The 17749-nt window shown below is 37.5% G+C and overlaps 1 protein-coding gene across 1 annotated transcript; it reads right to left on the bottom strand.

Moving 5' to 3' along the window:
• Positions 1-1033: 1033 nt before the first annotated feature.
• Positions 1034-12412, bottom strand: LOC116254840 (protein RETICULATA-RELATED 5, chloroplastic-like). Its single transcript, XM_031630447.2, has 9 exons — positions 11841-12412; positions 10874-11001; positions 10277-10406; positions 7428-7949; positions 5902-6009; positions 5035-5583; positions 4699-4815; positions 1367-1530; positions 1034-1243 (listed from the first exon to the last, which is right to left on the bottom strand). Exons 1-9 carry the CDS (start codon positions 12372-12374, stop codon positions 1192-1194), a joined length of 2304 nt encoding a protein of 767 aa, XP_031486307.1. The 5' UTR covers positions 12375-12412; the 3' UTR covers positions 1034-1191.
• Between the last annotated feature and the right edge of the window lie 5337 nt (positions 12413-17749).

Here is a 17749-nt window from a genome sequence, read left to right as displayed (position 1 = left end):
TGGAGTCCAGCAGTGGACGCAATTGATATCCTGAAAAGTGATATCTCCTCTGCTAAGCAGCGGTCGACTTCTTAAGCTATAGAAATCTGTATTTTCTACCATTATCCTTTGGTTTTTCTTGTGCATTTTTTGTTCTCTGTGAATAAATGAAAGGAGCATAACTCCCAGCCGCTTTGCGCCGGGATCATGACCTGACCTCAAACGCACTTTGCCGTCCCGGATATAACTGAAACTCTGACAGACCATATACATCAGAAAAATCATTTCTGCATGAATAAAATGCATCCGACGATAGCTCCATGGATTTACCTAGGTGCTCAGACATAACAACTTTGATGGAAGCCAAAAGTTTGATGCACAGGGTATGTCTCTCAACATGACCCAGGCAGCATTTGCTGAATCCAAGCTTGTCAACCAAAACATAAGAAAAAGAGAAAAAAACTTTCTTCTTTGATCCATTACACATGACACATCCATTTGCATGCGTATACACACAAGAGCTAGGATTTTTTTTCAGAGGCAGGCCAAACAGTTCAACCTCTGTATCGAGGTGGGGCCAAACTGAACCCGAATACAAACAATACATAATGCAACTAAAAATTTTTAATTTTTTCAATGTATTTTTTTTCAATTCGTTGGGGTGGGACCATCGTCTAGGCGGACCCTCCCCTCCCTCCGCCCCTGCGCACACACACACACACACACACACACACACACACACACACAGAGAGAGAGAGAGAGAGAGAGAGAGAGAGAGAGAGAGAGAGAGAGAGAGAACTGCCGTCACATAGCCGCTTTGCTGTTCATCAGACTTCAATAGACAGCTCATTCACCAATTTCCTTTCCAGAATTTAGGTTAAAACCAGGTCTACCTTGAGGAGCTATTCCTAATTGTCCTCCTGGACCTGTACACATGATTACTCTATGCATGGAAATCTGAAATTTCTTCCTGCGTTAAAAGCAGGAAAAATGAATATTATTTACATTATAATTCAAAGAAGATGCAGCAACGCACAACGCATCTGCAACCTAATTTACTAGGAGAGCAATCCGAGTAGCTTGCTTATTCTAAGATGTACTAAAACTGTAAAGGAGCCCACCGGCCTCAGAGTTCAAATGCTACAAACGCTTGGATTATGTAAACATGTACAGTGAAATCAACCCTAACATGAATCGATTTTCATTCTTCTGCTATTTTATCTCAATGCAATGGACATTTATCATTTTCTGCAAGGCTTCATGCCTAAAACAATGATAAATAAAAAAACATTAATGAATATAAAAGTTTTGTGAATAATGGGAAGCCCTTGCCATGCTGTTTTCTCATTCCAATAGACTACAATTTTGTGAAGTAAAGATACATTACAGTGTGGAACCATCGCTAGGTTGATTGTTCGAGGAGTTCATGGTGCCTGCCACAGGGGCTTCACCATCCACTGTTGAGTGCGTAGGAACTTCAGGGGGCAATTTTGAAGGAGCTTTGCTTGTGCGAGTCTGCAACCCTGTGAATCTTGCAAGGTCGACCCATTGCTGTGAACATAAAAAACGAAGTCAAAAACAGGAAGTCAGGAAACATAGAGTATCTGTGCTAGGACATATTTAGCATTGTTTTGCATTTCAACTATCAAGCGGTAAATTTGTTTGGGCAGGAGTTCAATCAAGGTAACAAGGGATAACAGCATCCTGTATTGAGGATTAGGCTAAAACAATTCCATCAACTTACTGGCCAGCCCCCGTCAAAGATATACCAATACTATAAAACCATGGTTTAGATAATGTTTGCTGAAATTGGCACAGATCTGTCAGCAGCTTTTTACGTCAATTCATAACATGTCCCTTACTAGCATTACACAGGCAACAAAGCTGATAGCAAATTAGCACTTCTCAACTAGCTTCATGCACAAGGCAATAGCACAATTGTTTGGCTATGCTGAAAACTGAAAGTAAATATTACCTTTTGTTATACTCTATATTGAGTGTGCAAATCAGGGTTTATTATATACCAAGATTGACTTCTTACTAGAACCTCAACATCTTGAAATGTTTGAACCAACTAAAAAGCTACTGAAAATAAGAAGCTCCTGTGGTTTACCCTTTGATATACATCAAACCGTAGAAGGAACAATTTTTATTCAAGTTGTCCGGCTAAGTCATTTCCAATTTTGACAACGGAAGATGCACCAACATGCTGCAAAATGGGCATCACCAAATATGTACAAGCCCTTTCACTACTATGATCAAAAGTCTTTCCCACGTCAGGTCCTAAAAGAGCTGACATACATGACTAAATTTTTTGTTAGAAAACTGACAAGACAATAGAATTACAAGAAAATTTGGAAGCAGAAAAACAAGGGCTTGGTAGCTTCTTTCCAAGCATAAGTGCATCAACAGTTAGTAAAATAAATACTTGTTAGGGAAAACTGAATATCAGAAAATTATCCCTTTTATCTATCTCGTGTAGCTTGAGTCAATTGGCATGTCCTAATGAATGAATTCAATGAGAAAATTATTTAAATAAGTACCGTGGGGAAACAACAATAAAAAATGATTCTCAAGGCATAGTCTCTCTAATTTCTAAAACCAAATTCTTGCGAGGACTGGGAATATTTTGGAACACATACTGACTGTAATCTTATGTGCAAACACTAGTGCATATAATGAAGAAATCAAGAAAAGCTTGCTTTGCACGAGGGAGCTTGCAATCCTGGCCATGTCTCGGAGACAATAACGATCCTGAGAAGATGAAGACTGTCTAAAAATCCCAGTTCGTGAGTGAGCAATCTCTCCTATCTTCTTGCTTCTACATATTTCCAAATAATTTCGGGAGTTCTAGATACATTTACTCCAATAATAAGTTCCGACCTCTCTTAAACATGCCCAGTTGCATTTTGTAACCTGTTTTATCTTATGCTCTATGAGACTCATAAGCAGTGCAAAGAGGGTAATAAGACATTGGCCTTTACAGCATCTTGGGAGAAACGTCCTATAGTAGGTCAAACAAATGTTATCAAGATTTATTTCTGAATCAAATGCATAGAAGGAAGATTCAATCAATGGGCTGAACTGAATCAGAGATAGAATTGTTTCCAAATCCACAAATTTTTTTAATAAAGAAATAAAAAGTAAAGTGAGAAAACAATGAATATATAAGAAAATAGATTCTGACACATGGCACTACAGAAATGGATGATGGATCATGTTGCACTGATTTGATTCAAATAGGTTGATTCAAACTAATTTGACAACACCAGATCAAATATCTCCAGTTTCTGATTCTCATTTCCGCTCTCTTTAGCACATGCCGCAACGTGAATTTCAGTAACTCCAATTAATCTCATGGACCTCATAACTTCATGCCGCATTCACTCATAAACTGATTCTTAGTCCTGCCAAATATCTTATTCTCTTTGAAATCATTTTTCTTTGTCTGAAGAATGCAAGTCACAGCATCACACCTCTTTGACTCCCTGTAGGTGGATCAATAGGTAAGCTATGATTGTAAATATCCACTAAAGGAAATTGATTGTTTTTTCCCCTCTGGCCAATTCACATGGACACTTTTAAAAGGTAAAAGTACCCGTGTCAGGTAACATGACCTGACACGGGTGCAGATACGGGACATGGCATACACACACACACACACACATCCCTGCCTCCAAATCCAAGTTTTTTGAAAATGTCTCGCACCAGTGTTCATATCAGAACAGCATGCCTGTTTGATGTGATCTCTTTCATCAAACTCATGATTACAGTTAGGAAGACATGCATCTGAAAGGCTTGAATGATATCCAAAGAGAAAGTTCCCTTTACTCCATGATTGGTTTCTTACTGGTTTCACCCAACCATTTGCCTAAGGCCCTAAACTACCGATGTTGCTCTCTAAACTTAAACTTATGAGCAAGCTCTTCTCATCAAGAAGCAGACAATTGCAAATGATAATAAAACTTCACACCTCCCCATAGTTAAGAGAAAACAACTACTAAACCCTTAATGCATGTTCCTTCTAGGAACAAATTCCTACCACTTAGGGCATCCTATTTTCTGGAAAGTCAACATAAGCTCCAGATAAGACAGAAGAATCTTCCCATAACAATTGACAAATCCTCAAATCTGCAGCTGCATCAATGTGATGCAGTTGACCATTTTACTGACATGAACAAGTCGCATTCAGATTGTTTCCTTAGAGAACCAAAAGCTGTCTAACATATTCAACCAATAAGCTTTCCATCTTAACACAAATCATGCACCAAACATAGATAAGGAAAAATAAAACTAACAAAAGGTGACAGAAAAGCATGAATAGAACACTAGGCATGATGCGCTTCCTCATTATTTCAAACCATTTAAGTTAAAGGCGGCCAAACAAGCTCAAAAGAATAAGAGGGAAAAGACAAGGAAGTAGAGGGACAATCTGCTGGTTTTTTCAACAGGAAATGGATGTCATACATTTCTTTTATGTTAGTTAATATTTTTGTCATACAATCAAAATACTTTCTCTATTTTTTTTTAATGGAATGTTGCCATTAATTTGCAGGGCCACGCATGAATGAATATGCAAATAAAGCAGAAAGTTTCTTGGAGAAGAAGATCATTTGTTGTCCAATTGTCAGCAATCAGCATGCAGCGTAGAAAAGACAAACCTTAAAAGTATTAAATATTAAACATAGTTCATCATGAAATGGTAGAAACAAGACTAACCTGTGTTCCCCAATACGAATTGATTGTCCGAGCAACAAAAGATAATGCATTCACAAGAACTGGAGCTGAAGTTAAAAACTGGTTTGAGAGACGGTGCTCTATTACTCCGGCAATAACCTGTCAGAATTAATTAAACAACGTTAAAATATATGTAAAACAATAAACATATGTGAAATAGTCTCACAATTTCTTCAGAACCTTTTTGAGAAAAATCTCAAGCATTTTCACATAATCACACAAAGTCAAAGGAGGAGGATGCAATAAGTAACATCATCATATCCAGACACAATAGAAAAGTCAAACTGAAGCATGAACTGTCCAGATATTGAAACTAACCTGATACCGAAGATTTGCTGAGACCCCCAAAAAACATGCATAAACAAGTGCCGTCTTCAATATTGGAGACCTTTTCTGTCTTACTTTTCCCACCAGGGCAGGATTAAGGTACTTTCTTACAGCATATAGTGTGTTTGATGAAGCTACAGCCCCAATGCTGGAGATAAATCCAACTCCAAAGAGTTTAATACCTCCAACAAGCACAGATGCAACCCTATGAGTCAGGTTCCAGTCCTTTCCAGGAATACTTGTCTGAAAAGCATTATCAGGGATTGATCCTAGAAAGCCTTTTAACATGTCTATGTTCCCTGAGCCAACACCAGTTTCTTCAAATGACAAAAATGAGAGGGTTGGAGCAGGCAGCCACACAGTAAAGAAATCTACAACAGAGCCCCTGACTGTATCAGTTATAACATAGTCGATCTCTTCAAAGAAATGCTCCTTACGCCTTTCATATTGTGCTAGGAGAGTTGTGGTTATAGAAATGGCCTCTTCTATCGCCAATCTATGTAAGAATTTGGGGTCAGCCAATAATCTCTCACGGAAGCCCTGCAATAGGAAGACCAAATTTGAGTTCACATGGCAACCTGCCATGATTTAGCTTCCCAGGAGTTAATCATCAATACCCAACAGCATGAAGAATGCATTCATTTCAAGCTAGCAATAAAGAATCACACAATAATTAATGAACAAATCAAATGTCCATGAGAAAAAGCCAGTTATGCATGTGCTGTTTTCCGCTAACTAACCAAAGAACAAGGAAGAATTTATGATGACTAAGAATAATAAAGGGAAGGTGATATTGATATTAGTGCACTTACATAGCATAAAAATGGTAAATAAAACACCATGCAATGGATCAGTTACCTGAAATTGTTTAGTGAGTTCTGAAATAAACGGATACTGCTCCAGATCAAAGAAGTTCTGTAGTACTTCTGGAGAAACCACACCGAGATCAAGTCCTTTCTGGAGATCCTGGAGAAAAGAGTCCCAAATGGTGCGTCATTCAATGATCTTACATAATTTGTTTAAAACCTTCACTCGAAAATTCTATGTGATAGAACATTGACTACAGCGACTTCAAGACCTCAGTACTAGGACTCTATGATAATAAATATAAGTTTGTAATGATCAACTTTCTAAGTGATGAGAGGGGAAAGTATTATGGACTAATATGGTGCCTCTAAAGTGAGTCTTACAACAAACAAATGGTAGATGCACCATAAACTATACTAGTGAATGTAACTATACAAGTGAATGAGCAATGACATCTTTGTAAAGAGCATTTACTAGTGAAAATACAAGATTTAAGATATTAAATGTCACATGACAGGATCACTCAAATGGTAGAAACCAAAAGAAACTATACCAGTCCAACATGTGGACAATCGCTCCAAATAATGTCCTTGTTATATGAAAACCGTAAGGTTCATTTCTACTGATTGCTACAAACATCATTCTCGGGCAAATATTAGCGAGGTTTTTTCAGTGAAGTTTTTCTCAGAAAAATCTCTGTAACTTTTTAAAAATAAAAAATCTTAAAAATTAGAGCAAAATAAATAAATGAGAAACTAGTAATTGAAAAATAAGAAGTAAAAAAATTACCTAAAATTCACAAAAAAAGAAATTGTGAAAAAATCACAAAAAATTTGTGAGACTTTCAATTTTGCCGAAATGTGAGATTTTCCCTTTTTTTGTTTTACTTGTTTTTCTAGTAAATATTGTGAGATTTTAAAAAATCATGTGACATGTATGATAGTGTTTCTACTTGATGAGAAAAACTGAAACACTGATTGCAAAGTCTTCAGATGATATAAGATTTTATATATATTAGCTCCATGAGATAGTCAAAGATATGAATGCATGTGAAACATGGTACAGACATGCTTGGCAAGGTAACAATCCTCAAGAACTAGAACAACAGGCATCATTCTATACACATAACCTACAGCTAGACGTGCACCAATGCACACCTATGCAACGTCAAATAACAAAGTTTGAGAAAAAATTAAACTGTAAAGGGAAAAGAAATACATGAAGTTAGTGACACAATGTTCATTATGTCTGAGATTAGTTTGATTAAGCTCATGGACTATTCTTCAGTCCAACGGCATGCCAACATGAGATAAGAATGCCAACTGAAGTGCTTCTGTCAAATAGCTAAAGATGATTACTAACATAGTACTCATACACATTTTTTTATTGTTATATCAAAAAAGCAAAAAGAATCTTCGCTGCATCACAATACATCCGAAACTCAACAAAGCAGAAAATAATAAGAGAATAACATTGACAACAAGAACAACAAAAATAACAGCAACAAAGACAACAAAAGTAACACAACTAATGCAAAAATCAATGAAGAACTATAAAAGAAAATAAGCAGAACTGACTTGGGGCAAGGCATCTCGTCTTCTGCTGGCAGCATTCATCACCCTTGAAATTTCAGCACGGTCAAAACAATTCCTACTGCACGGTCTAGCAGCAGAGTACCACAAGAAATAAGCACTAGGAACCTCTCCTTCTTTGCGTATTACCTGTCTTTCTGGATTAAGCAATATAACAACCTGATTTTTCTTTGGCAACTTCTTCGAAATTCTTGCAGGCAACCCTACACCTCTTGACCCATGCACAACATGGCTAGCGCCTGTTACAACTACAAGCATGCCAACAGAACCTCCATCATGCAAAGCTTGCAACACGGTCTGGGACATTGTGTACTCTTCAACTACTCTTGATTGAGCTGATAAATATGAAGTTGGACCAAAGGGAATGGATGGATTTGAAAAATTCATATCCACAGATGCCCTACGTGCAAACCCACTAATAAATCCACCACCAGCTGGAGGAGTGTAAATTCTACGCTGTGCAGCAGTAAGACCTCTAATGCCTTCAGCTTGAACAGTCCTCAAGACCTAATAAATTCAAGTGAAATTAAATAGCCATTCTGGGTAAAAAGTAAAGAAGGGACTCGACAAGTTTTCTGAACATCCCAAAAGCCTTTCCAATACATAAAAACACACATAAAGGTATCTAATACATCATAGTCACAAATTTCATCCTCAGGACTTTAACGAGAAGACTTTTCTTAGTAATTCTTAAAAATTTTGTTCTTCTCAGGAAAATTTCAGGAAAATCTCCAGAATTAGAAAAACTAAAAGGTATAAAGGGATACAATAAGCAAAAAATTATGAAATCAAGAGTTATTTACTAATTTTCTTACAAAAATGTTGACCAACATAATTTTAAAAGAAACCAAAAGGTGGAAATATATACTTCAATTACATACAGAAAAGAATTTCCATAGAAAAAGGGAAAACATTGTGATACTATCCTGTTATTCTTTTTCTCACTTTTTGGCGAAAATGCAAGATACTTTTAAAATATCACAAAATACAAAATATCCGTAACACAGACACGTACACATATACATACTACATCTTGATAGCGTTTTAAGGCATTATTGGACCAGAAAACCATGAGACAAAGCATCATTCAGCACTTAAAAGATGGGATGTCTCGATAAAAATAGTTATGCAGAAAGCTTTCAAATTTAATATCGGACAATAATAACCCAAACAATAAACACTTGACAGGACCTTGTTACATGACATGAGTAACCATTTCATGACATATGTGCGATAGGGTACCTTCAGAGGGAAAGAACACAGTGTTCTTGTTACCAAACGGCCCCACAAAACAGGCTTTTTCCTTTTAATATTGAGATAAGACCACATCTAGCAAAGCAAGTCATTATTGACATTGGTTTTAAAAATTGAATTTATTAAGAAATTTTGGCTTCCTATGCTTGGCTAGTGTGGGATATATTTGCAAATGGATGCTTGTTTTTTAAAACAATCATGCTACTTTAGTCGAATGAAACTGCACAACGAATCAGCACAAGACATGAGAAAGAACCAAGTGTAGGTACTGCAAGTTCCTACCTCATTGCTATACCATTCAGAAGGCAAATCAACAAAGCAAAGTTTAACTCTTTCCTTAGTGGCTTACTGTAACCGACCAATTAAAGAGAACCATGGCTTGTGGATGGTTAGTAAACAAATATTAGGAATGGGGTTTTCATCTTGCTGACATGATTCTGAAATTTTGACATTATATGCAAACTTGGTCCGAATGTGTCTAGGAAAACCCAAATCAGGTCCATTAGGATTTGGCTGCATATCATATAAAATGTAAATGTTTACACTTTCGGATGCTATACTCAAGGTGATTAACACTTAGCATAGGTTATTGGGATCGGCAATAGTTTCTCTCTCTCTCTCTCTCTCTTTCACTTAAGCCATCCTGTGCAGCCTGTCTTCTGGCCTATAGTCATTGCATGAGTACCGGTCAAGGTGCTCGTGGGAGTTTGGTTAGTGAACTAGGTGGCCTCACCTTAATAACTTATCATTTATCAAGGCATTCTAGGAACCAAAAGTGTGTGTGATTGAAAGCATAGGAAGAAAATATAGAACTACGAACTCTTTCATGTTTCACACTTCTTTGCACATCTGGAAAACTCTTGAGTTTTGGTGTTTTTTCTCTTTTACCCAATGAAACTGCGCAAGTATATCAATTTTTTTCTCATTGCACCTCAAATAACTCAGTATGGGAATTTCTTTTCAAATGCATAACCTGGTAATGTTGACAACATATTACTGAAAGCCTTAAAGAGGTTGAAAAAACAGAGAAGTACAACAGAGCCTTATCTGAATGTGCAAACAAGTTCAGAGCTAAGTCACATGGGTACGTGTATAGAGATATGGGTAAGGACACAAAAACTTTAAAAAATGTGGGTACGGGAGTAGATACACACACACACACACACACACATATATATAGACACACACACACAAAACAACACAAAAAAATCAAAATGAAAACAACATATACATAAAAAAGTGATTTTAAAAAAATACATTACATGTTAATGAACAATAACTCTAAAAACAGAATGAAAACTTGAGTTGAAAAAAATTAAATCATGTAAATTAAGCAGTTTGGATCAGTTTCAAATCTCAAAAAGTACCCAAGTGTGTTCAAGTACCTATTTTGGTTATAGGTACGGCAACACGGATATGCGGACCTTTATTAAAGTACCCATGTGACTCAGGTTCAGAGGTAGTTGCAACTGGTCTCCCCTTTGTACATGCAAGCATATAGCCATATACACAAATGTGTAGCCACCAATATTCTACATTGAACAGGAACATGAAGGAGAACGTGTTCCATGAGAAGATACCTCTAGAGGTGTACCACAAGCTACAAGGCGCACCCCATTGTCACGACAATAACTCAGAAGAGGCTCATACTCCAACCAGCGTCCAGGTGGCCAGTGTGACACATAAGACCTTAAGCTCTCTCCATCAATCCTATTGATCACAAACCCTTTATTTTATGAGGTGATATACCATACAAGATTTTAAATCTACAACAAGCATTTGTAAAGACTTCCCAGTTGTGAGGAACATATTCAAGAGGCAATATGAATTCTTCAAAAAGAAAGGAATTGCATTAACTTAGAACTATTTAACTCAAGACTATTACTCTATCCACTAGAATTCCCAAGCAGAAGTCTGTGAGCATGTTCTGAGAGAAAAGGAAATGTATAACTGAAAATCTTTTTGTTATTTAAATAAAAAAACATGACATCATTGTACAGTGACCTTTGGATAAGGAGTCCCGAAAATCCTCTAAGAGATATAGGGGTTCTACCCCCAATGGACTAATCACAGATTTTACTCTTGAGAATATCCAGCTTGTTGGATTCAAAAAAGACAATCAAGCTTAAAACAGATAATCAAGAAGTGAGAGACAAAAGCACTATGGGAAAACAAACCTTTTGCTCATATAGTCATTTAGCTGTTCTTGCAAATCACAGGGAAATGCTTCAAGAGCTAAAGAAATAGACCGTTGCTGCTCAAAGCACTTATTTCTTAAATTTCTCACTATCTCAAGCTCAAGATCCTGCATGAACCAGAAGCATCAGATTAGAAACTTCCGTGCAAACCATAGAACTTTTGAGGCCTCTTCTCTTAAAGATTCACATGAGATTCCCTCTTAAATAGAAAGTAAAAAAAGACAGACTATGAAAGCATAAAAGACACAAAGTGTAAAAGGAAGACCATACGAACACTTTGAACACATAAAAGACATAAACAATATAACAAGAAGGTGTCCTAACATTTTTGGCACCCAAAATGCCATTGTCAAAGGTACATATACTAGAATATACGTGCGCGTGAAATGATTTTACAAATTTGCACGACAAATAACATTACAATTTCACAGAATAAGCGAAAGCAGGTCCAACTCATTTTCATTTATATAGATATTTAGTATTGATTCTTCTGAGAGAGGGCATTATTAGCCAAACAAGTTACTTTAGCTCCGTGCCTCGTTCCATTTTTAGTTCCCTCTTGGTTGAACATAAAGACCCTTTTGGTCAGGAGGATCAGGATGTTACATCATGAACTATCAGTAGTCAGCATTTTCTACGTTCAAACCTCGTTGCAATGAAAATCAGATGCTAATACGAAACTGGCCACCTCACCATTACTGGTTTAGAGTTCCAAGATGACCTCTTGTAAATTTATTATTTCCGCTATATTCATACGCATACTGGACAATAAAATTAACCGATTTCTCATCGACGGGTTCTGTAATTCCGTAATTGAGAAACCAAGGAAAGCCATCGACAATATGCCAAGCGCAAGAATCAACCGAGGCAGGGACAACAAAAGAAACATGGAAAAACAACCAATTCGAATTCTGAGATCGATCCCAAGTTAAGTCAAAACGCCGACCTTATCATCGCTCACGGGGACATGCTCCGCCTCGCCCAGATAGACAACCCGCGCATTGAGCAGCTTATCCCAAATCCTGCTCTTGTCCTTCCCCAGCGCCAGAGGTTCCCCGATTACCGTCGCATCGTAAACCCTGGAAACGATAACGTCCTCTTTAGCCGGAGCAGCGGCGCTAACGGTTGCCGGATTCGAGCTCGAGACTGCCTCGGGTGCTGCCGTCGCCGCCTCTGCCACAGAACGCGATGCCAGCCAGGCTCCACCGATCGCCAGGAGGGGCTTCAGAAGGAATTCCCTCCTGTTCCCGGCCGTCACAGAAGCCTCCTCTTCGTCGCCCACCAGACCGACTTCTTGAATCTGAGCAGCGAACCGGGTGCTCGCCAGGTGGTCGGGTTCCGAAGAGCACACAAACGTCCGGCATCGACGGCGGCATCTCGCCGGCGAGGCAGTATCCGCAAAACGACTCCGGGACGGTTTCCGGCGCGTCGACCGATGGCAGGTGAGTGGCGGGAGCGGGCCGTTAGCTGCGGCCGCCATGCTGACTCCCACGTTCGGAAGCCCAACTTCTGAGTGAAAACAGCGTGGCGGTTTGCTTATCACACTTTTCCCACAGCTCCCTTTTCCAAAAAAATTCGTTTGAGACCCACCATTTCGTTGTAAATTTCTTATTTTCAAATTCATTTTCATAATATTTTTGACTTATTTTTTAATTAAATCTAAAAATCTGAAAAACAATGCACATAAGGGGCTGCAGTATTTTATCAATTTAGTCAAAATTTTTTGACATAGTTATTAATAAGTTGTTTGGCATAATAACATAACATATTACCATAGTATTTCGTGTACTAGATTTTAGAATGTCGCAGAATCGCAAACCAGATTTCCAAAATCCATTAGAAAACTTAGTTCTCAACTTGGTTTTCATAAAATGAAAGTGTGGTTTACATGCGTCCTAAAACTTTACAAAAAAAAAAAAACACATTTTTTATTTTGTCTAAACTGCCAAGAAAGAAGAACCAAGGAATTAAATAAAAAAATTAAGCATGTTTTTGTTATTAATTCAAAAACTTGAGTTCACCTTTTACAAAAAAGTTAATAAAAATTTGCCATTCCACCAAAAATTGAGAGGTTGCTCTTTTGCTTGTGAATAAAATCTACAAAATTTGTGCTGTAAGAACATAAACGGAAAAAGAGTGGACTTTAACTAATTCCTTATACGTAGAAATTACACTTAAAATCCAGATATAACATGCATAGGCAAGAACAAGAGGTGGCGCCCACAGAATTAGAACACTCCACCCTTCTCCACCAATCAATAGGAAGCCGGTTGTATATCTGCATAATTTTTTGTCATCATATAAATCAGAAATAACACGAAACTTGGTTGGATTTAAGATGACGGAATATGAGAGAGAGAGAGAGACTACGTGTATGGATATGGATGAGAAAGTTTCATGGGAGGAGTTTTTGTGTCCAAGAATGAAAGGAGAGGGCAGGATTCGGCTGGAGACGGAGGTGGGCCCTCGCTGGCCACTTGACTGCCCTTTTTCCTCCACGTCACCACCTAATCCTTCGGCTCATCCAAACCATGGTTTTTTTCAGGTTGGTGGGAGGTTAACTCTGATTCCAATTGATCTCACTGAAATTTGAAATGATAACTGGCCGTCTACCAACCTTTTCTCTAACCATTCCATCAACTTTTTGAGATGTGAAACCATACATTTGCTTTTCCTTTTAAACTAGTGTCATCAACATTGCTTCACAGGATTTTTACTCTTTTTATTAATTTCTGCACTTTAAATTAATTTTAAGACATTTTAAATTAATTTTTAATTTTAAAAAATAAAAATTAAGGCGAGCCGAGTCAATACGTAAACTAAGATCCTGTATGATATGGAGCCGCAACTAGCGGCCAAGCATGTGTAGGCTTGTGTGGACAGTCGCTCTCATGGTTCCACAAAATATTTTTATAAATATATTAAGATGTTTGTATTTTATTTAAATATTTGTTTGCAAAAAGTTAACGGGTTTTCTTTTTACCTTAACCAATTGTTTTGGTTTCTACCAATTTCCCTCTTCCTCTCTCTCTCAATATTGAGTTTCATCTAATCAAACAACTAGATGCAATGCATAGAGCAGATGTGATTAAATACACCACTTAATGGGGGTGCATCTAACTGTGTGTTGTGAGAGGCTCGAGGATTTCTCTACCCAAATCGCAATATATATATATATATATATATATATATATATATATATAATTTGTCGGAAAAAAATAAAGGATCCCTTGTTCTTAATCTCCATGTCCACATCAGGTCCTAGGCATCAAGATTGTCTTGATCAAGAAAAAATGCAAGTCCCTTTTCGTGGATGAAGAAATACAGCCCACAAATATCTAGCTAATCAGCATAAAATCTGATGGCTATAAACCCCGACAATAAATATGGTAGGGCACAAGCCCAAGGGGTTCTTTTATTCATGGCTTGAAAATTTGACATTTCATACGTGGTGGCTATACCCACACCGGCTCATAAGTGGCTCCGCCTCTGGCTCCTACACCCAAGAACTCACATGCCATGTGCAAGAGATGAATTTTAGCAGCAACATCTTCCAAGTAGTCAGCTCCGAGTATGGTAGAACCCAGCAGCCCATTGGCCACTACTAGTCCTGAGTACGTGCTATATGATAAAACGCTTGCGACTAGATCAGCCATGATCTAGACCAATCAAATAAAGGGTGGCTCAAGCGAGCATACTCTATTAAAAAATTTTTCAAATTAACTAATCGGTTTTTCAAAATAGTGAAAAACCAAGGAGGCATTCGAAGAATAAGGCTTTGTTCATCCTCTTCTAGAATTTCTGAAAATACAAGAGGAAAAGTCCAAAAAGACTTACCCCTTTCACTAGTTTTAAATTTCAAGAAAATTGAATCAGCGTTTTGAAAAACCAAGATTTTTGGACAGCCCATTTTGGACATCCCTCCCCTAGCTGGTTCAAGGTTGGAACCAGAATTTCTGGTTGAGTTGAAAGGGGAACCAGCCATTAAAGATGTTCCCTTCTCCTCTTCTTTTTTACTTGAATCCTAACCATAAACCACCTAGTGTGGCGTCATCTTGAGCTCAGGCCAAGGCGTCTTCAGCCCAATGGCGGAGCCAAATGGTGGTTGGTGTGGGCAGTTGCCCACACCAGCTTCACAAATTTAGTTTAATATATATGTTAATATTGTTATATATATAAGTGGCCCAAAGAAATTAAAGGTATTGAATGAGTGCCCCCACCAACAAAAGTTTTGGCTCCGATAGTGCTTCAGCTCAAGCCTCCTAAGCTGTTCCTACTCTAGCCGACCTTTACCTCCAAGCTGTATTTAAGGCAGGCGTTTTCAACTCAGCTCAATATTCAAGCCGTTCCCTGCTGCAACTAGATCCCAAGCTTCCTAGACAGCAACCTGTTCTAGCTGATCGTGTGTTCAAGGCGTCGCAAGCAAACACCTCCCAAGCCGGTTCAGTCCAGCATCACCTAGCTTCTCAAATCGTCTTCAAATCAGACTTCACCAACGCAGGCTTTTTTATTTCACCAGCTGCCATTCGTTCGAGCCGATTCTAGCCACACTAAGCTCAACCTGGCACCCTTTTTCTGCCCTATTTTGGACTTCAGTCCAAGCTCAACTTTGCCTCAAGATTTTCAGCAAACCAAATTAGTTAGTTTTACAACTTTCAAGAAAATTAGTTATATTGTCATGATGCATGTATAATTTTTCCCAAAAAGAATGAAAATCAAATCTCATTTACCAGCCACAAAGTGGCTGACTGCTAATACGGGTAGAACGACTTCACCTTGGCCTGCCTAGACCCAATGCCAAGAATTTTCAAATATTAGATTTTAATATAAAAATCTTTTTTTTTTTCCGACATCTATGCCCAAAAACAAGTTCACATCAACTTGTCCAAACCGATTCCATTTCTAAACCAAGAGCCAATGCATTATCTTAGAGGCATACACAAATTCTCCTCACCCAAAGAGAAGATTTTCTTTCAAAATTCTCAAACAATGTGTTTTGATCACTCAAGCTTGTCTTCAACAAAGTTCTAAACTCACTTTGGCATCTCATTTTCAAAACCAAAATTTCCAAACTTCAAAGCCCATGGATATTATCTCCAAAAGCTTTTCTTGATATGAAGAATATGCTTGGAGGATGTCCAAAAGCTTTTCAGATGACACAACACCTGGCCCCTTGGGCAAATATTAGAAAAAAGGCAAGGTCCTAAGAATGAAGGAAAGCTCATAGCCCCATATTCATTCCCAGCTCATAGACCCCTTAAATTACAAGGTTGGCATGGTGATCCACATACATTGGGCTGGCCCATTCGATCCCTAGCCTGCCCATGTAAATTTGATTCTTTTTTGTTGTTATTTGTAAATAGAGGTAAAAATAAAATTTCATGTCTACAGGGCTAATTCAGATTAAATATATGTGGATGAACCCCAAGCTATATAACACCTTACTCCAAATTTATTCATATATTGAAGATTATGAAAAATTAAGAACTTATAAAGGAGTTTACTAAGTAATTGGGTCTCATGGTTCCAAACCGTTTTAGGGATAGAGCCGAAGCTGTTAAGGTATAGGAAGGTCCTCTATATGAGAGAGGAAACTTGGGAAACCAATGAGTTTCCTGGTTGAGACCTCTTATCCCTTCTAACAACACACTGTTTGGATTGAGGGTAAGGGAAGGAAAGGGAGGGATAGAAAGGAATGGAAAGAAAATGGAGGGGAATGGAATGGAGAAAAAAAAATAGAAAAAAAAAACGAGAATAAAAGAGATGATTATAAAGCTTATTTGAATAAAAAGGAAAGGAGCAACCATTTTCCTTTCCATTCCAATCCCTTAATTTTAGAGGGATTGGATTTACATTGAGTTATCATTTCATTTCCCTTCATTTTCTTTTGGTTTCATTGCAACCAGACATGTTTTTGTTTTCCTTTATGGAGGGAAAGAGAGGGAAATGAGTGGATGGAAAGGAAATGAAAACAAAGGAAAATAGAGGGAAAGGAAAAGAAAAGAAAATGAAGGAATACAATAGTTATAAAAGCTTGTTTGAATAGAAAGGAAAGTAATAGAATGAAGTAGTTAAAATAATGTTTATTTAGACTATATAAAAGAAAGGTAATTAAAGAATTTAAGTTAGTTTACAATAATACCCCTAGCACTATATAACTTATTATGCATCTATCTCTCACGTCTTCTAAAATAATATGTGAAAATAGTACAATTAAAATTAAAAACTCAAATTGCAAATAACATAAAGCAAATAACGGTCCTATGACCGACCAGTTTTACTATTACTAGCATATGGGACAGAGATAACATCCAAGACTTCTTGCTTGAAGGTTGTCAACACAAAATATTTTGAAACTCCAATTCAGCCCATGATTGCAGAAGTAACAAAGAACCTGAAATATCCACAAACAAAGTAACATCAAACAATACACAAAGCAAATCCATCCTTTCAGGCCCATTCATTGATGAACAATGAGTCCTGGGCATTTATGATACATCAACCAAAGATTTCGATAACACCAACATACTACCGAAACAACATGGCCAGTGAAGACACACTGTAAAGCATAACAATCAAGTGAGCAACACGTAATATCTTAATGTTACTGCTAAAACCAATAATACCCATCAACAGACCAAACAATTCCAACTCCCAAACCCAAGTTTTTCGATGACCACCATCACAAATCAAAGAATAAAATAGATAAACAGAAAACTATCTATAAGTCACTAAGAAAACCAACTAAAAAAAGAGAAAATGCACAAAGGGAAACAGTAAAAGCAGTAGAAAAGCAATAGAAAACAGAACACCACATGCAAAACATGAAACAACCAGAGAGGGGACATAGTAAAC

The sequence above is a fragment of the Nymphaea colorata genome, chromosome 5, assembly GCF_008831285.2.
Source record: "Nymphaea colorata isolate Beijing-Zhang1983 chromosome 5, ASM883128v2, whole genome shotgun sequence".
NCBI lineage: Eukaryota > Viridiplantae > Streptophyta > Magnoliopsida > Nymphaeales > Nymphaeaceae > Nymphaea > Nymphaea colorata.
The sequence above is the reverse complement of the archived record's forward strand: the minus strand, read 5'-3'. Positions and strand labels throughout refer to the sequence as shown.

Excerpts from the sequence above, each read along its gene's own strand:
- LOC116254840 (XM_031630447.2), bottom strand. The coding sequence starts at position 12,374 with ATGGCGGCCGCAGCTAACGGCCCGCTCCCGCCACTCACCTGCCATCGG. Across the intron at positions 7,950-10,276 it reads CTTGTGGTACACCTCTAGAG|GTCTTGAGGACTGTTCAAGC; the intron begins GTATCTTCTCAT and ends TGAATTTATTAG. Across the intron at positions 1,244-1,366 it reads CCTAGCGATGGTTCCACACT|GCATGAAGCCTTGCAGAAAA; the intron begins GTAATGTATCTT and ends TCATTGTTTTAG.